General features: G+C 38.3%; 1 protein-coding gene across 1 annotated transcript; it reads right to left on the bottom strand.

Moving 5' to 3' along the window:
- Positions 1–643: 643 nt before the first annotated feature.
- Positions 644–21,790, bottom strand: Sypl1 (synaptophysin like 1). Its single transcript, XM_051144898.1, has 5 exons — positions 21,611–21,790; positions 10,112–10,233; positions 7,641–7,848; positions 2,836–3,024; positions 644–1,547 (listed from the first exon to the last, which is right to left on the bottom strand). Exons 1-5 carry the CDS (start codon positions 21,677–21,679, stop codon positions 1,413–1,415), a joined length of 723 nt encoding a protein of 240 aa, XP_051000855.1. The 5' UTR covers positions 21,680–21,790; the 3' UTR covers positions 644–1,412.
- Between the last annotated feature and the right edge of the window lie 826 nt (positions 21,791–22,616).

Here is a 22,616-nt window from a genome sequence, read left to right as displayed (position 1 = left end):
AATTAGAAAATGTTTACCAGGAAAACAATCTAAGAGTTATAAATAATTTTCAAATGAGAATGAAATGTCTGAAGCATTTTAGTCTGTTCTACTGGCACTTAAAAATACTATTGAAGTTCTATCTCCTGCTTTGAAAGGCAGTTCCATTTTGCAATGACCATATCTTTAGGATGAAGCATTCATTGTAATATAACAATCGGTGCATTCTTTATTTTAACTTCTTTATTGTTTGCTGTATTAAACATACATTCTCACACAGACACTTTGCCATGAATAAAGAAACAAAAATAAGGCAATATACAAGATGTGCTTTACATACAAACATCATCTTCTAAGAATAGAAAGTTTAGATCCCTGTACAACAGAAAGCTGAGGAATAGAAAGCACTGCATTCTGAACACACCCAAATGTGCATGTAAAGACAGTACACACACACAACACAGCTTACTTGAGTTCCTTTATGAGCATAATTCCTTAATCATCCTTTTATGAAGTAAGGATGAATATTAAGAAATAAGAAATCTGAACTGCATTTGTTTTCACAATGTCAATGTTAAACTCAGGAGAAGCAACTCCATTGACTAAATGTCAAATGTTTCAAAAGTAAAAGGCAACCTTAATTTTTAGTAACCCTCTAAATAGGGTCTGAAAAAAAAAAAGTAGATTTTTCTCTCTTGGCATGAACAAAGGACAGCAAACTAGTATCATTGAGAATGCCCATGTCTATAAAACCATCATGGGAACCCACACTCTTTACCAGCCTACGAAGCCACCAGAAATAAAGAACATACCTCATGTGACAGGTGCAAAGTAAACTCTGCACATGTTACGATTTTCAAGTCCTTGCTTCTAATTTTAGTACACCTAATAGTACAGCAGGTCATTTAGAAAAAGAAAAAATACATACCCAGTTTTTGCAATTCAAAAATTTTTAACATGAACAATATTCAGATATAAAATTGCACTAATTTTTTCCCTAAATGTGATTTCTGCAATCAAGGTTTTCTTAAACAAGCCAAGCCTTAGGGATATGATGTGTACAAACTAACAGTAGTGTATACTTCAAACACATTTTTCCTATATTATAATATGACATAACTGTTCTCTGAATGAAGGCTTGTGTTAAAGTTTAAGGTGTAAACACTTTAGAAGGCAACTTAGTGAAATTACTATTCACTTAAAAATAAGTATCATCTCATAACAGGCTCCTGAATTTTCAAACTTACATGTAAAATACATTTACATCTTAAATTTCTAGAAAAGGCACGTTTTATGTAGAAAAGCAGCAAATTTTTAAACCCACCAATTTACTGAAAAAGCCATTACTTTTTATTAGAAACAACAATGCTTCTCAAGGTGTTGGCAACAGGGTGTAGTATAGCACACATGGCATACAGTGTATTCTCCTTTAGTTACATTCCAGAAGGGGGTGGGGCACCTCCTTGGCTGTGGGAAGCTGATGTATTTGATGGACTATGTAAGCTGGTCTCCTTGTACACAAACCAAGCATTTCCTCCCCAAAGTATCATATTCAGAAAGCCAAAGATCTATGAAAGAAGAAAACAAATATAAAAATGTAATGTACATACAAATCTACATACAGAGTCGAATTTATTTTTTTACATTTTATTAATTTATTCAGATTACAACTCAATTGCCATCACTTGTATCCTCACATTCCTCCCTCCTTCTTGCTTTCACCCTACAAAGTAGAATTTAAAAAATCCCCAAACACTATACATACAGTCCATTGTATACATTTTGGAATGTGTAAGGAACAACATGCTAAACTGCTAAATTTGCACTGATCAACACATATGAATTTTCTTACCACAAACACATAGGATAGATGAAGTGTCAGAGCTGAACAAAATGAACCTACTTACTTTATTTAACAAGTCCTCCCATCAATCCCTGGTGTGAGTGATGAAGTAAGAGTATCCAAAAGCAAATGCTTTACATTTCTTTGTGTAAGTGCACACAAAGTTTTTCTGAAACTGTTCCACTCAAAGCCCTCTGTCAATATAAGCTCCAAGTACTGACTTTCACATTACAGGACTATAAACAAGAATGTGGATAAGGGGAGAGAGAGGGACTGGGAGGGTGGGAGGGAGGGGAAGCTGCGACTGAGATGTAAAGTAAATAAGTAAATAAATTAATGGAAAAACAAGAATGTGAGTAAACTATTTTATAAGACAGTACTGACTTCACCTTACGTAAATTATTTTCTGGAAAAAGCCTTTCAAAATAGAATATTCTCAACATTACTGATAATAAACTTCAGTTTGATGGAACAATAGAAAAATATTTAATGAATTATATACATTAGACTTTACAGATTTAAGAAACTTTAAAAGCATTAGTTTTATGTTCTCTAAGTAAACTGAACTTAAGAGAACAGGCTCAAAGTCAGATCTGGTTCAAAAGTTGTGTCTCCTCAGAGGAATATAAGGCATGAGCTACACACACTTTCTCAGCTGTATGACGAAGCCAACACTCCTGCCTTTCATGTTCCTCTCAGAATAGCTGTGTAACTTCAGACACTACAGCACAGTGGGTAGCACATCATTATTACTGCCGTTTAGTCTTTAAATCTTGGTTACAGGTTGTATTTTTGATAAATAGTTAATATCCGTCTGTCTATATCTATCTATCTATCTATCTATCTATCTATCTATCTATCTATCTATCTATCTATCTATCTATCTTAATTAGAACCCAAATAGCTCAGTAAAATAAGAATCAATTGAGTTAACCAGAGATTATTGAAAGTTACTGTTTTCTTAAATGTTGCTCTGGTAAATGAAGCAAACCGTGCAAGTGTCAGGTACTTACCACAGATACGTTTAGGGATCCCATACTAGTCACAGAGACAAACTGACATGTTACTCCCGGGCTCTGACAAGGATCAAGTTCCTTAATAATACTGTGTCCGGTAGCAATTTTAATATCTGTAAGAGCTTTAGCCCAGGCAGAGGCACTCACCAACCACAAAAAAGTGGCAACAACAGTAACAATAAAGTCCTAGGGCAAAAACCAGTGGTTAGTAAACAATCAATTTGAAAGTAGTACATTTCATATCAGCAATAAAGAAATCAGGATTAGCTTAATCCCATGATAGAAATGGTCTTCATGATATACTTTGTATACAAAGTCACATTCAGTCTAATCACCATTGGTGTTTACTGTTTCTAGGACCATGCCAGAGATACAAGACCTCAGAGGGCCATAACTTAAAATTTTGTTATTTTTGAGACAAGGTTTTGTTAGCCTTAAACTCACAGCAATCTTCTTGCCTCCATATGAGAATGGCTGGGTGTTCATTTTTATTTTTATTTTAGTGTGTGAATGTGCAGGCCTAAATGTACACATACGGAGAATAGAGGAGTAAGTCAATTGTCTTCTTCTATTGTTTTCAACCTTATTTTTTGAGATAGGTTCTCTTACTGAACCTAACATTCACCATTTTGAACAGGTTGTCTTGGCAGCAAGCCCCTAGGATCCATCTATCTATGCACCCAACACTGAAATTAGGGGCACACATGACCATGTACAAATTTTACGTGAGTGCTGGAGATTTGAACTCAGATCCTCTTGCTCTTTATCTACTGAAGCATCTCTCTAGCCCCAAAGTCCACTTTTTATGTAAAATGGTAAAGTTTTATAAATTGTCACCATAATCTTAGCCAATTTATTTATATATTAAAAACTAAATAAAAACCAAAGAAAAAGAGGCCATGAATTTGAGAGAGAGGAAGGGCAGGATACATGGGAAAGGTCGGAGTGAGAAAAGGGAAGAGGGGAAATGATGTAATTATACTTTTAAAAAACAATTAAAAAGAATGTTCATTATATTAACAAAAAGATGAAACAGTAACTTCTGAACTTCAGTTGTTTTCTACTGAATTCTGTTATTTAATTATGACATTCCTAAAAATATAAAAAAAGTTTTAATATTTAATATTGGAAATTATAAAAATAACAAGATAAAGCAAAAACAACAACTACAACAAAAAACAAAAACAAAACTCTCCTTACCCAATCTTTTCTGCTGGGGAGCTAAAGTATTGTTCACTAGGCTGGTTGCAAAGACCTAAATACTTTGAGTATGAATCTGTGTTATATGAAGTTTAAGCCCACCTTGTTTGGCCATCCTATGAATTAATGAACAAAATGGAACGACACCCAGCTTATGGCTTTGATGTTCCTCCAAACATGGAGCACATCAAAGCATGAGCTCGTGTATGTTAACAGCAAAGTCAACTCAAACCCAGTCAGTCCAAAACCAAAGTTAATCCAAATCTAGAAAGGAGTTCTAGGGATTATCATCAAAGAATAAAAAAAAAAAAAAAAAAAAAAAAAAAAATCAGTGGAGTTAAACTTTAATTATCTTGGAACAGTGAGATGGCTCAACAGATAAAGGCACTTGTCACCAAGGTTGAGTTAGGATCATGAAACCTGAAAAGTAGGAGGAGAGAACAAACTCCTGCAAGTTGTCCTCTGACCACCACATGTGCACCATTGCATGTGTGGGCAAGAGCATGTATGTATGCGTGTGCGCACACACACACCCACACCCACAAACACACAAAGAAAAATGTTAAAAAATTTTTAAAAGATTTTAATTATCTTACCAGCCACCTTTTAGTCATACAGTGAATAACCATTTGTGCTGAGGACAAAACCGAGGACTAATTATACAAACAGAGTATTTGCATTTGAGCTCTCCATTAGCTCTGGTCCTTTTAGAAGGTGTGGATCAGAGAAAAAAAATATTGTAGCCAATGTTCTCTGAATTGTAGGAACACTTCCCCCGTCACTCCTATATTCTGATCTACTTTCATTCCAAACAGACATTTCTTAAGTACTTCCTGTCTTTTGGAAACCCAATAAATGTCACAGTAGACATATTTCCTCAATGCTAAATTTATAGCTTTGACAAAAATATGTCAAATTTCTTAATTTTCAGGTATTCTCTTCCTTTTGAATTCTTGACTAAAACATGTTTTGTGTTTTTCCTGGTTATGCTTATTTTTGTTTATGTGTATATAAATGTCTTTGTGTAACACATATGTGTAGAGGCCAGAATTGAATGTCAATTTGGTGATAACTGAATGAACTGAATGAAGAGCTGATCTCTACTTTTTGAGACAGGGTTTCTCACTGAGCCTGGAGCTGCTTTGGCTCAACTGCCTGTCAGTGAGCTCTAGTGATCCACCTGTCTCCACACCCCTGTAGTGCGGGGTTACAATTTGTATTTCCATGTGAACTCAGATCCTCAATGCTTGTGGAGCGAGAACTTTAGTAACTGAGGCATCTTCCCAGCCCACTGGTTATGCTCTTTAAATCTAATGCTGACCGTTATTAGATTAAGGCACAACACCCACATATTTCAAAAGTAGGAACTTTTCTAAATATTGTTCACAAAATAAACCTCTGATGGATAAAAAGTGAAGGATTCTTGTGGTCTCCAGAAATAATAGTTGTTCTCCTAGACAGTAGTCACACAGCAGTCTAAGTGAATGGTTCTCCCTAGAGGCCTACAGTGCAGCTACCTGGAGCTTCTGGGCTCCAACTAGTAAGTTAAAATATGATTTGTAAAAGATTTTAGAATTTGGAAATTCCTTTTTGCTGTTTCATTTCTGATATTCCTGATTTAAAATACTTTAGTATAAAATTGAGACTAATGTTAAAAATCAACAACAAACTTATCTTTGTTAATCAACAGTATCTAAAAGTCAATGTTAAATTTAAAATATACAATTCCTTTTTCTACTTACGATTAAATTTAAATAATTCAAAATTTACTTTTACTTTAAAAATTTACTTGTATTATTTAAAATCCCCCCCCCCTCGTGTGTGTGTGTGTGTGTGTCTGTCTAGGGAGTGGCGGGGAGGTCTGTCTGTCTGTCTGTCTGTCTAGGGAGTGGCGGGGAGGCCATTAGAAAGTACAGATCCCCTTGGAGCTGGAGTTATAGACAGTGGTGAGCCTCCTAACATGGGTGTTGGGAACTGAACTCAGTTTCTCTAGAAGAACAGTGTGTGGTCTTAAATACTGACCCATCTCTCCAGCTCCTGAATTTTACTTTTTAAAATAAGAAGCGTCCCTTTTGCTGGGTATGGTAGTGCAGACCTATATTCCCAACAGTTAAGCACAGAGGCAGAAGGATCAAGGTTCAAGGTCACCTTTGACTACTTAGCAGGCTACCCTAAGCTACATGAGGCTGTGCCTCAAAACACAAAAGAAAACAGAAAGTAAACTCCTCCCACATCATATGAGCACACACCACTGATGAGGTTAACCCTGGAATAGCTATATGACCATAACACCACTCTAACACAGAAAACCACGTGCCACTCGCCGAGTGACACACAACTAGACTGTTTTCACCACATAGAACGCTCTCTGCAAATTAGATCTTAATACTTAAGTGTAATACTTTAAAAATTATTACATAAAATGAAAGAAAGGGTTCATTTTTATTTAGTAAAAAGTAATTTATTGGTATAACGACAAAATGCAAAAATTTTATTAATACAGAATTTTAAAAAATATTATATGTGACCAATCCAGTCACTTTTTAGGCAAAGCCTGAAGTGTCCAAAGCTATAGATTCCTAATTTGTAATGAACAAACACTTTCAAAAAGTAATTAATAGCCAAGAAATATTTTATAAAAACATCTAGCTTTCTTACACTTTTCCAGGCATAATAGGAAACCTGCAAGATAAAGAACTATTTTGTTCTTTACTTACCAATTACATTATGATCCAAGCAGCAAAAATGAAAAATAAGTTTGTAAATATATCTTATGTCAATAATCCCTTTATATTAAAACAGCCTTCTATTTAAGGTAAATTCACAACTTCTTTGAAGACTCCAGCACTTTTTTCATAGATACAAATTCCTAGTATGACAAAAACCTTCACAGCACCACTGACCTTTACAGTGGAGGTCTAACAAAAACCATGGCTTACTTCTGGACTTGCCATTGATAAGCCAGGACAATCTATTCCCTTAATCTCAGATTATTTCATTTCTAGCTCAGTAGACTCTGAAGCTCTTAGAAAACTATCAGGACTTCAAATCCAAATCTTTTGCTACATTCAAATGTAAAGGTTCAAATGTAACTTACTAATACCAGTGATAATGAATATAAAAATCACCTGGGTCAGAGTTTAGCATAAAAGCAGCCATACACAATGCATAATATAAAGGGTCAGGTACAGCCACATTCTAAAGAACATTCTATTTAAAAACAGTCAGCTGATAAAGACAATTCGGCTCTCTAAGAAATGGTAGTGGCGTAAGGGGAACTTGGAGGAAAGAGAAAAGGGGGGAGAAGTAGAAGTGCAAGCTGCAATTCTTCAAATTAAAGATATTTCTTAACCTTTTGCTACTTAAAACTTAATGGTTTATCAAATATTTGAGGGGTTTCCAGGTTAAAAAAAAAAGAGCAATTCTCTGAAGTATAAACATGCTATGAAATTTGGATTAAACTTAATAACTGACAAAAGCTCTCCTTATGTCACTCACACACAAGTCAATAATTTGGATTTCTAGTAAGAACCTATATTTGCCTTGAAATGTAACTTATATGTGTACACATTATTTTGTATAGATACAACATGGTGACTTACAATCATGGGAAGTTTACGACTCTCCCGGTAGAGGTTTGTGTAACCAACATAGAGCAGAAGGGCAGCGGTGCAGTACAAGAACACAAAGACTGCGAATGTCACATAGAACTGTGCAGAAGAAGAGTAGTCACCTATGAGGAACTGGCTGCTCCAGGTCGTATTACATACATTGTCTTTTGCAGAATTATGAAATGATGCCTGATTCAACCTATTAAAAAAAAAAAACCTCAAATAAATACACGAACCTTTTTCTACTTACGATTAAATTTAAATAATTCAAAATTTATTCACTCCTAACTGTGAAATACTTAAGCAGAATGTTGACATTTCAAAATGTATTCTCCAAATACACTGAAAGCATTTTCTATTTAAAAAAGGAAGATTTAAATATTTAACTAAACCAAAAATTTCATACTTCATATACCTATAAACTTATTCAGTAATAGGTTTATGACAGGTTGAATATAAATAGAATTAAACAGTTTTAACATTTAGGTACTATCTTCCTGTAATAAAAGTTTACCACATTAGCAGGAATTATAAAAATATTTTACAACTCACATTTCTATTCTAGGAGGCAGAGGTCTGTGTCATTAGTTCTAGGAGAACCAATTATGGTGATATTTTTCTTCTTTTTTAAAAAAAGGTACTTTGTACCTACCTGTAGACCCAGTTTTAATTTTAGTTTTATGTATGTGGATGTTTTGCCAGCATGTATGTCTTTGTACCCCCTGTGTGCTTCATGGTTGCAGAGGCCAGAGGAGGGCATCAGATCCTCTGAACTAAAGTTCAGACAATAGTGAGCCATATGTGGGTGTTGGGATTTGAACCTAGATCCTCCTAAACAGCAGCCAGTGCTCTTAACTGCTGAGTCATCTCTCCAGCCTCACCATTCATATTTTAAGCCTTGATTAATTAGCTGCTAAATGAAAATTCACAGTGCCTTACATTTTCCCCATTTATAAATTATAAAACCAATGGTCATTAAAGATGATGGTTACTGTAACAAAATGAACGGGTAAGAGATGGACACTCTGATGATTAGTAAGCTCTCCGGACATACAGATCTTTAATGTACTCTTTTATTTGCCGAGAGGCCTTTCGTACTAGCACTCAGGAAGCAGAGGTACTCTATGAGTTCCTGGGCCAACTGGTCTACAAAGCAAGTTCCTGACCAAACGTGGCTATATAGTAAAACCCTAAAACCTTATTTATCAAAAAATTCTTAAAATATTATATTTCCAATTCATTGGACAGAAAATCAAGTCTTTGGGAGGTCAAATAAAGCAAGCCAAGCAGAAGATTCACACTTTAGACACATATTTACAATAAGCTTTTCAGTGAATACCGAAGTCACACAGAAGTTACTTGTTACAATTTCCTTTTCTTTAAAAGTAAAATAAATATGGTTTTATACTTGAAAAACATAGGTATTCCTTATGTACATCTTAAAATGACATAAAAACACTATTAGTTCAGTAAATGCAGAAACACGGGAGATGTCTATCTTCATGAACTATGTTTGCTTCTTGGTAGCAGACTGGCTCACTAACAGAGGAGTCACTATTTTTCTGATCTACTGTGTTATGACAAAACGTCAAGACAATGTCATGGTACTATAATTTTCTAAATGCTTGCTTTCTGCTATCATTTGGTGGTATAATAATAATAATTATTTATTTTTAAAAATTAAAAAAATTTAAATGTAGCCACCCTTGTCCTGGAACTTCTTACATAGACCCAGACAATCCTCAAACTCATTGAGACCACCTGCTTCTGCCTCTTGAGTGCTGGAATTAAAGGCATGTGCCATCATTGCTGGCCTCTCTGTCATGATTTTAATATGAAATTTCTTACATAGGCTCATGTGAAGAATGCTTGGTTGTCTGGTGACACGATTACGGCAGGTAGCATGGGCTTCCTAAAAGAAGTAGGGCACTTGGAAGCATGCTTGCTTCACCATGAGATGAAGAACTCTTTGTCACAGTCTCACTGCTATCATTTCTGCCCAGGTGCACAGGGCCAACTTAGCATGGTACAGCCTCTGAAACTGTGAGCCAAAATAACTCTTCCCTCTTATTTCTGTCAGATACTTGGTCAACAACAAGAAAGTAATGAATACACCTCCCCCTTTGCATATTTACTTCATCAGAGACCAGGAAAAGTTTGCAGATAGGCATTGGTCTATACCATAGTCTGAGTAAAAAAATCACAAACAAGCATGCAAGTCTAAAACATTCTACCGCCTTCAGTGAATACGTTTGGGAAACCTTCTAGGCCCACGCCTGTGAGGCAGGGTCTTGCCACCCCATATCATCTTGGAGCTCTCCTCCTGCCTTAGCTTCCCATGTGCTACAACTGCTGAAATGACAGGCCTCTGCCTGAGTCCACATCAGTTGTTGGAGATCCTACAACTAATGATGACTAAATATAAATTAAAAACAGCTGTTAAACCATTAAAAAAAACTCACCTGAATGGATAACCAAAAGTAGCTGTAACCGTCTTATTGTCACCAATTTTAGGACAACTCACTTGCATTTCTGTTTTGCCCTTATACCCGCCACAGGTGGCAAAAGCAAAGATGGAAGCAAACTACATAAAATGAGACAAAAAAAAAAAGTCATTCAAGCATAAGTACACTGATCATTAAAAACAAGTATTCTAGAAATTACTAACCACACAACATTAAAACACGTGCAAATGTCAACAAATTAGATTTTCCCCCTCAAGTATAATATAGACTAGCCCATACAATATGAAATTCAGAGAAGACTTGCTGCTATGGTGGCAGAGACAGGTAGATTGCTTTGAGCTCAAGGCCAGCCTGGTCTACATAGAGTCAGAGTTCCAGAACAGCCAGGAATAAGAGAGGCCCTGTCTCAAAACAAGCAAACCAAACCAAACCAAAGCAACAATAAAAGAAATTCAAATAAGACTCATTTATCTCTATCTTAAATGGGAGTAAACTGAAGGTTTTTTCCTTTTGTTTTGTTTTTGTTTGAGTGCAAGTAACCAGTGAACTGTTGAAAACAAGGTTATATAGAAAGAGATTCTACCCCATAAACTGTGAAACATCACAATCATGTATTTCAGGGTTTAAAAAAGTAGTTGGAAACTGCTTTCTTGATTGTGCATACTTAAAAATGTAATAAGGCTTCCTTAAATTCTACTTATAGCAAAAAACCCAGAAGCATCCTAAGTATTGCTAGAGATTCACACAAACTAGACTTCATTTATACAACAAAATAAGCATTTAGCTACTAAAATATTGGTGATTATTTAGTAATACAGAAACATGCTTATTATATGGAATACGTTCATACAATGCACTCTAGATGCATCCACACCTATAGACAAAGAGGATAAAGTCGAGAAGAGCTACACATGAAAATTTTAATAGTGGTCATTAAACGACAAATTTTAACTTCTTTTTGTCTTCTAAATATTTTTCTGCAACAAAAAAGTACCTTGTTTTGAGTGCTATAGTATCTGAAAATTCAATACTTAAGTAAATGCCAAAGGTTCATGGAATCTACTTATCACCACCCCCTTATCTAAATGACCATCACAACTTCCTGGCTGGATTCTGCACTATTAGCCTTGATAGCGCTCCTGATTCCCTCTTTGCCCCACCTTCAGTGCACTGCTAATGTAACAGCATGTGCACTTTAAATACATATATAAGGCAGAATACACACCCTCTGCTCAAAGCCCTCACATAGCTTCTGAGTTCCTGCGTGTCTTTTACTTCCCTAATGCCTTTCACTCACATATGATGCTACCTTTTCCTTTACATTATCTTCCCACACATTACACATCTGCTGGCTAGTCGCTGAACAACTCCTTCCGGGTCTTCATTGGCTATTCATTCTGTCTGCAACGCATGCTCACTCCCTCACTTTCACAGCTCCTTATTGTGCCAATGTAATCTTCGCAGAGGGCCCTGCTTTACGACTCTACATACCGCTCTTCTTTACTGACTGTGTACACTGTCCTAGTTCTTCTTCATCACTTACTGTCTGTCCTTCACAGAAGACAGAACTAAAGAGATGTGGGGTCTCTTTACTAAAAGCTACACACATCAAGCAGCACAAAAATTTCTATGGACAATCCCTATCAAAGCCTACAGTGTTGATATGTGATGCTATAGTTTGAATGCATGTTCCCTAGATGCCACTATATGCTGCATGATGGGAAAGTGGTAAAACCTTTAGGGAGTGGAGCTTTACTGAAAGTTCAAAGAAATATTGGGAACCTGACCCTATCTGTCTCTTTCTGCTTCTGGGTTGTCCTGAAGCAGAGTTGCTGAACCATGCACTACTTATCACAACCCCAAAAGTGACCAAGCCAGCCAACCATGGGCCCAAACCAATGGAACTGTGAATCTAATCCTTCTCTTGTTTTAGGTGGATTACTCTCAATTATTTCATTATAATAATGGAAAGCTGGATACTGTTTCTCATCCCAGGGTATTGAATCTTATAGGCCATAATCAGTATCATAACAATCAAAGGTTCTCCAAATAAGAAATACATAAGAAAGAATTTGTTAAGACATGAAGAGCCTGAAGTAGTATCTACATACAGTTTTAGATCTTCTGTTAAGATTTCATTGGTACTGATAGATATGGATATCCTTTCAGAATAAATAATCATGAATATATAGAATAGGAGAAAAGCAAGAAACAAGTCGTGGGAATAAACTCACATTTAAGGTTAGAAAAAAGAAAAATGACTTAAACAAATTGAACCAATAGACCAAATTAAAGAGACGAGAAACGGATTGGAGTCTTGAACATTTTTACCTGACAGAGTTTGCCACTGCACATTACTGAGCAAGAACTGTGGTGACCATAAGGCATGTTTAGATACTTTGGCACAATTTCCTCAAGAAGAAAAGCTTAATTTCCCTTGTTTTATCTATACAGAGTACCCAATATGGCAAACGAAACAGGTTCCTTCAAAGATTGCATTATAATAAAACTGCTATTTCTGGCCTTTGAAGCTCAACTGGTAGCTTGTTTGCCTGTCATGCAAGAAACCCTGGGCTTGATCCCCAAGACCGCACAAAATGGGCATATCTGTGATTCCTGCACTTGGGAAGCAGAGGCAGGAGGACCATAAATTCAAGGGCACCTCTGGCTACACAGTGAGTTCTCAGCCAGGTGAGATACTTTAAGACTGCCTAAAACAAGCAAACAACCTCCTACCCCAATCTATGTCTCTTTTGTATTCTCTTGCACATTCTTACTGCTTCATGAAGTTCACTGTCATGTTGGGAGGAGATTCAGACTATTCAGACAACTTTTGTGGGTTTTGTTTTTGGGAAAGGGTCTCACTATTCTTGCTGAGGTTGGCCTGGAGCTCATGGTGATCCTCCTTGAGTGCTAGAAGCACAGGCATACGCCACTATATCCAGCATGTATGCCTCCCCTGTCCCCCATGCCACATGCTAGGGACTGAACCCAAGGCCTTGGGCATGCTATGCCAAGTGCTCTACTTTTATATCTTAAACCCCTCAGGCAAATTTTAGAGACTTAAAGGTCATGAAACCAAGGACTACCTATAACCACATGACTGTGCTTGGAAATAGAACCATTGAGGCCTGCGGCAGTCATGAGTAAGCTAGAGGCCATAAGATTAGTAGAACCCTGGCCAATAGCTGACAATAACCTCAAGAGAAGTCCTGAACCCAAACGCCCAGATTCCTTCCACACAGAAACTACGAGATAATAAATGTCTGTTGTTTTAAGTTGCTAAGCTTGGGTAATTTACTATACAATAATAGGTAACTAGTAAAGGGTTATTCAATAAATGATTCAGGTAAGCTACAAATTTAAATGAGAAAGCTTTTAAAAGAGAAAATCTGCAGAAGAATTTAAGATTCTCTTTTAAAAGCACTATTATTTCAACTACAGATAAAATAAAATCAAGAGTCCACTTATGAATATAAAGCAAGCTACAAAATAGGTGAAATGTTTGTAATAAAAATGTCACAAAAGACTCACTAATCTGGGCTGGAGAGGTGGCTCAGAGGTAAGAGCACTGACTACTCTTCCAGAGGTTCTGAGTTCAATTCCCAGCAACCACATGGTGACTAACAACCATCTATAATGTGATCCGATGCTCTCTTCTGTTGTGCAAGTGTACATGCAGGAGAGCACTGTATACATAAAAATAAATAAACAAATCATTAAGGAAAAAAAAAAAACCTCACTAAAGCAAAGATCTAAGGGAAGATCCTTTCTCAAGTACTGAGACTTACAATATGAATGTTCACAGCAACCGCACTTATATCAAAGAAGAGGGGGCAGGAAAAGCAATGGGAAAACTGATTGTAGTAGTATAGCCTTACAACTCAAAGTCATATGAAAAAAGATACAGGAACTTGGTTGCAGGTGTAGTCTAGTCACTACCCTGGCTCTCTGCCTTTTTGCAGTGTACTCAAACCATTAAAAAAAAGATTTATGTGCACATGTCAAAGTTTTTCTTGCATGTGTTTGTAAACTACATGAGTACCTGGTGTCCTTAGAGGTCTGAAGAGGGCCTGGAACTGGAATTATGGATGGTTGTGAGTTGCCACTGGGTGCTGGCAATCAAGCCCAGCACCTCTGCAAGAACAACAAGTGACCTTTATAAATAGCTGAGCCAGCCACTCACTCTGAAGAAGGAGGAGGAGGAGGAGGAGGAAGAGGAGGAGGAGCGGGAGGACGGAGAGGAGGAGGAGATGCAGGAACTATAGCTTGCCACATCAATATGAGTTGCAGAATGCTGAGTTTTTTTTTTTTTTAAATCATGTTGCATAAGATTATATAGAATATGAAAACTTTTTTGAAAAAGTTTTTGTTGTTTAAAGATAAAGCCTTACTCTGTAGATGACGCTGGCCTTCCACTCACATTACTGTATAACTTGCTGTCTCCACTTCTATGTTCTGGCTGGCACCAGCATACCCAGACTAGTACCATTTTTTTAAAAGCTGCTTGTCCCACATTGACAATTCTCTTTGTTTAGGCACTTAACCAGTTTTCACTGGGACTAACTCAACAAACTATTCCTGTTTCTAATCTCATTCCAATCATCACATATCTTCTATTGTGTGGGCTCTAAAGCTACAGAATCCAACTAAATAGCCATCAGCTACTAGTGACGGCTGCTGAGCAGTGAGTGTTCTCTAAGCTGTGACATGCTGTAATTGTAAAATACACTATGGATTATAAGACTTACAAGAAAAATACATAAACTGGGGCTGGGAATTTAGTCAACTGCCCAGCATGCACTAAATCCTGGGTTTAATCCCCAGTACTGCATAAACTGGATGTGGTGGCGCATGCCTATTATTCCAGCATTCTGGAGGTGAAGGGGGGAATCAGAAGGTCAAGGTCAGCCTTGGCTACACAGGAACCTTAAGGTCACTGTCTCAAGAGACAAAAAGAAAAGGAAAAGGATGATATATATTGGGTTAAGAAAAATATATTAAAATTAATTTTACCTTTATGGTTAACATAACATTAAATTACTCTGGGACTTATATATTTTTGTTTTGTTTTAATTTTTGAACAAAGTTGTTTTAGAATGATGTCACACTAGTCTGAAATAGCAATCTGATCATGTAACCCTGGCTTAAAGGGAGCCCTCCAATACTTTTTAGGTCTATAAGAAACAAAACAAATACATCTCAAATTTAGCATAAATGGCATGGCTAATAGACTTAGTTGAACTACGTTCTTTGCCAGGTAGTGTTAATAATTGTCACATTGTCCTTCTACTGTTTCTGAAACATACTAGTATTTGTGTCTTAGCTGTGTATCTACATTCCACTGAGAATGCACCGATTCCTGATTTTAAAAAAAGCTTTATCACTGTGGTAGAACTGATATTCTCCTGGAATGCTACAAACACATTCTGTATTAACAGTAATAAAACAAATGCCACCTTAGTTTCTTAATACAGGAATTAGAGAGTACTGTACTGTCCTAGCAAGTGTTGCTTTCACACTAGCAATTCTTGTATTCATTTTACCCAGAAAAAAGGCACCAGACAAACATTTATAATAACTAAAATGCCCAAGTTAATTTTTAGAGTAACTATACAACCATTTCTCTATTTTTTATCCTATATAATGTCTGATCAAGATTAGAAGTTATATACCAGCTGGAAGTAGTGGCATATACCTTTAATTCCAGCACTTGGGATGCAGAGGTGGGCAGATTTCTGAGTTTGAGACCACTCTGATCTACATAGCAAGTTCCAAACCATCTGGTGCTGTATAACGGGACCCTGCTTCAAGTGACAACAACAATAACAACAGCAACAGCAGCAGCAACAACAACAACCAGACCCCATCAAAACAGAAAGTTAGATACTGGCTGCACATCAGTAAAACATGGCCTATATGAAGACTTGTATAATTCTTTCAGCATTTATTTCTAAAATGCAAATTCATCATTAGACTCACTTAAAAGCTGGATTTCCTGAGCTTATACAGGAAAGCTGAAGATAGCGCAATATCAGAACCACATTCTCAGAGAGAAGCAATCAGATGGAACAGACGTGACAATAAAAAACAGGGCAGGAACTTTCCAGACTGGCTCCCTCTCTATTTTAGATAAATTAAAGCTTTACTGCTGTGCCTGGGTATTAAGAAGGTCATCCGTGAATGAGGTAAACTAGCTATTCTGAATCCTATACCTGGACGGACAGAACAATAACCTCACTTATTTTCTCATTTTTAGTGTTCATATATTCCAATGTGAGTGTCCTTGTCTCAACAAGTTTATGGAATAAAATAGCTGTAACCAAATTAACCTTTGCATAATGATCAATGAATTGAAAATATCTGTTAGGATGTATAGATTGATAATGCATTCATGTACAAAAGAGAGCTGGAAGCCACACTGTTAAGATAAAACAAATTCTACATAATCAAATTAGAAGTTGGGGGGGGGAGACTTTACTGCAATACCATTTAAATAAGGATTTTAAAATAGGAACTGGCTGTGTGGCATATATGTATAATTCCAGTACTCAGGAGTTGGAAGCAGGAAGATCAGGAGTTCAAGGGCAGCCCTGGATACAAAATAAGTTTGAAGCCAGCCTAGGCTACAAGACCCTATTTCAAAAATCAAACTAAATCAAACAAAATATATGAATGCCAATTTGCTCTAACATACAATAAGTCTTAAGGTACAAAGACCCAAATTATAGATGCATAGAGGGTTTTATGCAAAAAAATTACACTGATGAAAGTTCATGCAGGAAAAAAACAAAAACAACAACAAAAAACTTGGGGACATCTGGTATTTTCAGTAAATTATTGATTCTCTAGCCAGAGTCACTACTTCCTATTCATACACCTTGCTCATCCTCAGGATCCTGCTGGGAAATACTGGGATTCAATGAATTTATGAGTGCTACAATGAAGCATTTCTAGTTGTAGGCCCTCACTGCTACTTAGTGTCACTGTGAAACCAAAAGTATCTACATAAGTATCTTCATGTTTAATACTTCATTTTGAAAGGACTCAATCAAAATATTTAGAAATAGATCTCAAAATATACTGCATGTGAATATTCCTATAAAAAATGGCATATGTTTACTGTTTTCCTGAGTCTAACACTGCAGGTTTCATGCTGACATTTCAAGTCACTCCTCTCTCCACTTCTACAGTGTACCTGCCACACACATTTCTGCCAACAGCTCCATAACCTTTGGGATCTAATTCCTGAAACAGCTGAAATAGCTAGGAGTCTTTTCTGATTAAGAATGGATAAGAAATCATTATTCTAAAACCATTTATGTCATCTTTACTCTTAAATATGTTTTGTTGAGTATGGAGCTATATATTCTAGGAAATATAAATATATTTACTTTAAAATCCTTTTCAGGGCCAGTGGATCAGCTCCTAAGATGCTGGCCACTAAGCCTCATGACCGGAACTGGATCACCAGGTCCCACATGGCAGAACAACAACTCCTACAAGCTATCCTCTGACCACATACGATAAATACACATGAAAACATTTAAAGACTTTTCAACTATTGTCCTGATCTCTAGAGTAAATCAGCGTTTTTGTTGCTGATTTGGCCAGCTGGCTTGACATGAGTATGTTATACTATGTAGTAGTAGTAAGATTTGTTGCCACCCATAAATTTTGAGTTGTGTTTTCAAGTAAAAACTTGGTTTTCTCCCCGTTTCAGAGTATTTGACGCAGGCTCAATTTGTTTTTTCCTCACCAGGAAAACTGGTCCAGGCCTTACTGGCTTTATCTTTCCGTAACTGCATGTACGGCAGCGTGCGCATGCGCGTGTGTGTACACATACACACACACACACACACACAGATTGTGGTAACCTGTGCACATCCATGGTGGCGCCACAGGCAAATGGGAGGTATCTTCCTCTATTGCTCACCATCATTTTCCCCCCTACTGAACCTGGAACTTATTATTTCTGCTATAGCGGCTGGCCAGGGAGTCCCAGGGGCCCACCTGTCTCCATCCGACAGTAATAAAGTTACAGATAGTTTGGGGATCCAAACTGGGGTCCTCAGGCTTCTGCAGCAAGCACTTTACCCACTGAGCCATTTCCCCAATCTCTCTGGATCCCTTGTAATGTTTTGATTATAGCAAAACATTAATTTCAGCCTGCAGACCCTGTTCCTAAGACTCCCCAGGAATCCACAAAGGTCAAAATTCTGTAATAGTACTTAGAAATTAAGGAAATATTACTTTCAGCTTGAAAACTTTTTATTGCACAGGCAGTAATTTTGTATTAAGACCATAGTGTTAAGGTGAGGTGAATATTTACCTAACAAATATTTGAGTAGGTCTCATATACCAGCATTGTGCTAAACACCAGCATACAGACATGAATAAAGTGACCTTTTCCTCATGATCATTCAGGAATGGAGTATATAAAATTGCCATATGGTAAATTCTCTATTTAAAGTACTTGTAAGGTGTAGTAAATTAAACAGGAGGGGATCGCTGGGGAAGACTTTATAGATGGAAGAACATCTGGAGGACTCGCTCACTAGGAAGCCCTTTTTCCTTCTGTGCTTAATATTGAAAAACTGGCCCTTTGTGTACAAGATATAGAATATTAGGTTGTATATTAGTGTCCAGTTAAGCTAAAACTCCAAGTGAATCATTTTTAGTTGTTAACAGTATAAAAATAATTTGACCATGTCCCCTGGAGGGCGAGACCTGGTGGCACTCAGAGGAAGGACAGCAGGTTACCAAGAAGAGACTTGATACCCTATGAGCATATACAGGGGGAGGAAATCCCCCTCAGGAACAGTCATAGGGGAGGGGAATAAGGGGAAAAGGGGAGGGAGGGAAGAATGGGAGGATACAAGGGATGGGATAACCATTGAGATGTAACAAGAATAAATTAATAAAAAAAAAACAGAATAAAAATAGCCAAACGTGGAAGGAGACCTGCTGGTTTAGAAATTAAGTGTTCCTAAAATTAACTGTAGTGAGGATGGAGATTTCTAGAAATTAGACTATATATAGAAATAGCACTTTTATGATGACTATCATTTTTCTGACTTGGGTTTGCAATGGCTTTATTGTTCAAGATAGAAGTCGTTAAGAGGAAGTTAAGAGTATTTAGATTGTTAATAAGAACATGATGTTGGCGATCTCTTCACACAGTGTAAGTGACAGTGTCCTATAGGCAGTATCATGTATGAACCTAACAGCTTTAAGATACTAGCATAGACTGGAGAGTAATCAAATCCTACCAGTAAAGAAGAAAGGAATGCTTAGGAAGATGGAGAGAAACATCTTGACATCACTGTTAAAATTTCAAGTAAAGAATTCTCAATAATGTCTGGTGCCATGGAGAACTCAGATACAATAAGAGCCAAAGCATGCCCTTACTTTGTTATTAATTAGGAGACTGCCAATGGCCTTAGCAAGAACAGTCTCAGGGAAATCAGAAGCCATATTAATGTAGGCTAACTGGGTGGATGTCTAGAGGTAACAAACTCAGTGAAGGCTGAGCAGTACTTGAGGCCATCAGAGTTGGTGGTATTACAAAGAAAAATAAAAACTAGTTTGAGTTTACAGCTCATTTGCTTCAATATTTTCTCTAGAGGTAGCCATTATAATTTGACATGCGACAAAAAAACCTTTGTGTTTCTCACTTCTGCTAAACAAACTAACTTTTCTTGTTTTATCAAACACTTTCTTTGGTTTTGTCTGTCTGTCTGTTTGTTTTATGCTTTTTGAGACAGGGTTTCTCTGTGTAGTCCTTGTAGACCAGGCTGGCCTCAAACTCAGAGCTCCACCTGCCTCTGCCTCCCAAGGGCTGGGATTAAAGGCTTGCGCCACCACCACCCAGCTATCAAACATATTCTTAAGTGAACCTTTCTATTTGTAAACTGCTAGTGTGGTAATGAATACACTTTGGTAATACTGCTGCTTTTTACTATAGTCCAGCTGTTTTACCCATCAACTATTTGCTTAATAAGTACAAGTGTCAACATACTAGAATAAATAATGTCTTAGCGTTACTGCACTCACACCCAAGTGAGTGAGTCCTCCTCCTCCGGATGCTCTTCCATCTACAAAGTCTTCCCCAGTGATCCCCTCCTGTTTCATTTACTACACCTTACAAGTACTTTTAATAGAGAATTTACCATATGGCAATTTTATATATTCCACTCCATTCCTGAATGATCATGAGGAAAAGGTCTCTTTATTCATGTCTGTATGCTGGTGTTTAGCACAGTGCTGGTATATGAGACCTACTCAAATATTTGTTAGGTAAATATTCACCTCACCTTAACACTATGGTCTTAATACAAAATTACTGCCTGTGCAATAAAAAGTTTTCAAGCTGAAAGTAATATTTCCTTAAGAAACGTAAGGATAATTTCAAAATAAAAAATACTATTTAAAATATTAAAGAAAAATTTATGGGCTGCCCTTATTTAAGTGAAAAATCTAAATTATTAAGCTGAATTGTGACCTCCAGTGAGACTAAATGTAAGGGTCTTTTGATTTCTTTCTCATGACTTTTAATTTTGGAATTACAATATTAAGTTTCTTACAAACTTTTGTACTGAGAGTTTGTACTGAGAGTCACATGTCTTTTGTCACTTGCAAGAAGCCAGCAGCGTTTCAGTTTTTGAAAAACTGGAGGCATATAGTGTAAATACAAAAATCAAAGCTGTCACTGGACAGCCTGAAGTTCTACGTTAAACACGTGCAGGAAACTGCGGAGTTCTTATTTTTCATCCTCAAAATGAATCGTCAAGACGTTAGCGTCACTGGCTATAGAAACACAACCTGACCGCACACTGGGCAAATAAATGTCAAGTGCTTAAGTTAATATTCTTAAAATCAACACCGAAATACAGTGGGCCACGAAGCTTGAAGGAAAATCGCAGTGCTTGATAAACTAACTTCCAGTACCCAAGGTCGAGCTAATATGTCTCCTTTGATGTTAATGATTGTTTGCCAGGAAAGGGCTGAAAGCTGACTTTCCAAGCAGGATGTTGCTAGAAGTAACTAAAAACAATCTAGACGTCCACTCCTGGCGAGGCACTAAGTGGGCAGGCCAGCCTGGGTGCGTATAGGCAAAGGCCTCGCCTCCGCTACCCTGACCCACACTATTTTTAACCCGAGCCCGTATCCGCCGCCAGCGAAGGGCGCAACGCAGGTCCAGCCTTGCCGGCGGAGGGAGAGGGCCTCCGGGCTGCCGGTTTCGGTTGGACCGCAGCAGGAAGTCCTGTCTTCCTTTGCGGATGGCGGTGAAGCCTGAGTAAAAAGCGAGCTCGTTCCCATGCCTCAGCGGCAAAGGGCGGTCGGGAGAAGCCGCCCACACCAGCGACTCGACGCCGGCCGCCATCTCCGCCCCGCGGCCTTCGAGCGCGAGGGCGCCTCGCTACCCGGTCCCCGCCTCGCCGCAGGGCGCCCCGCGCTGGGCCGGGCGAGGTCGGCGTTGCCAGCTGCACTCACCCACTCGAGGACTTTGATGAAGCCGAGCGGCTCCTTGAGCGGGTTGAGGTTGATCTGGAAGGCAGACATCCTCTGAGGGAAAGAAGGGGAAAGACTCAGGACGCGGGGCAGAGAAGGGGAGCGGGGCCGAAACCGGAGCACCCCACGGCTGCGAGAAGGGGAAGGCGGGGCCGGCGGGCTCCAAGGCGGGGCTGGGGGCGGGGCCGAGGGCAGGGCGGGCGGCCCATGGGGCGGGGCCGGGCGGCGGTTGAGCGGCACCGAGGAGTGTGAGCGGGCGATTCCGTAAAGAAAAGTCTGGGAAGGGCTGGCTCCTCCCCCGGCCGCACCTGACTCAGCCGGCTGAACTGCTGGCGAACCAAGTAGACATTGGAAGCCATGCGTGAGCCGCGCCCCTTGTCGGGAGCCTAGTCCGTAATCGCTTTCTCTACAGCGCACGCGTGCTCCCTAGGCCCCAGACTTCGCTTCCGGTCTTCGCGAGCGCGCGGGGACTGTGGGGAGGGGGCTACCTGCGCCTGCGCAGCGCGGACCTCCACCCTAGCGGCGTTCTGGTTGCTATGCCCTTTTGTGGCTGTTAAAGTTCGCCTGCACGACGCCCTCCTGTCCCGTTTCTCTTCGCAGGTGCTTGCAACTTTTGGAAAAACTTTATGAAGTATGAACACAGATAACCTGCGTTGTGTAAGGATACTTGAAAGTATGATTCACCAAACATTTCTGCCGACATGATTTTAAAAAGTTGTTGGGAGTCAGAGTAGGAGGAAGTCTGTCCGTTTGAAGCCATGGCTCCATAGGTCTCATAGATAACCCATCTATCTATCCAGCTCTATGCCCGTATGGTGAGGCGCATTTTGGGGGCGTTGGTTTTGTTTGTTTTTGTTCGTTTGTTTTGTTTTTGTAAAGTTACCTCTTCTTTGATGAGTTATCTTATGTAATACTCCCTCCTGTTAACAGAATGGAAGGTCGATCTAGTCATTATCGGTTCTCTTGCTTCCTCAATACCTTGAGTTTT

The sequence above is a fragment of the Acomys russatus genome, chromosome 1, assembly GCF_903995435.1.
Source record: "Acomys russatus chromosome 1, mAcoRus1.1, whole genome shotgun sequence".
NCBI classification, from domain to species: Eukaryota; Metazoa; Chordata; class Mammalia; order Rodentia; family Muridae; genus Acomys; species Acomys russatus.
The sequence above is the reverse complement of the archived record's forward strand: the minus strand, read 5'-3'. Positions and strand labels throughout refer to the sequence as shown.

What these genes read in the sequence shown, in the direction of transcription:
- Sypl1 (XM_051144898.1), bottom strand. Translation starts at nt 21,679, where the DNA reads ATGTCTGCCTTCCAGATCAACCTCAACCCGCTCAAGGAGCCGCTCGGC. An exon ending in TCATCAAAGTCCTCGAGTGG is followed by an intron (nt 10,234 to 21,610) that starts GTGAGTGCAGCT and finishes CATTTTATGTAG; the next exon opens with TTTGCTTCCATCTTTGCTTT. An exon ending in ACTTTTGGTTATCCATTCAG is followed by an intron (nt 7,849 to 10,111) that starts GTGAGTTTTTTT and finishes TTTTTTTAATAG; the next exon opens with GTTGAATCAGGCATCATTTC.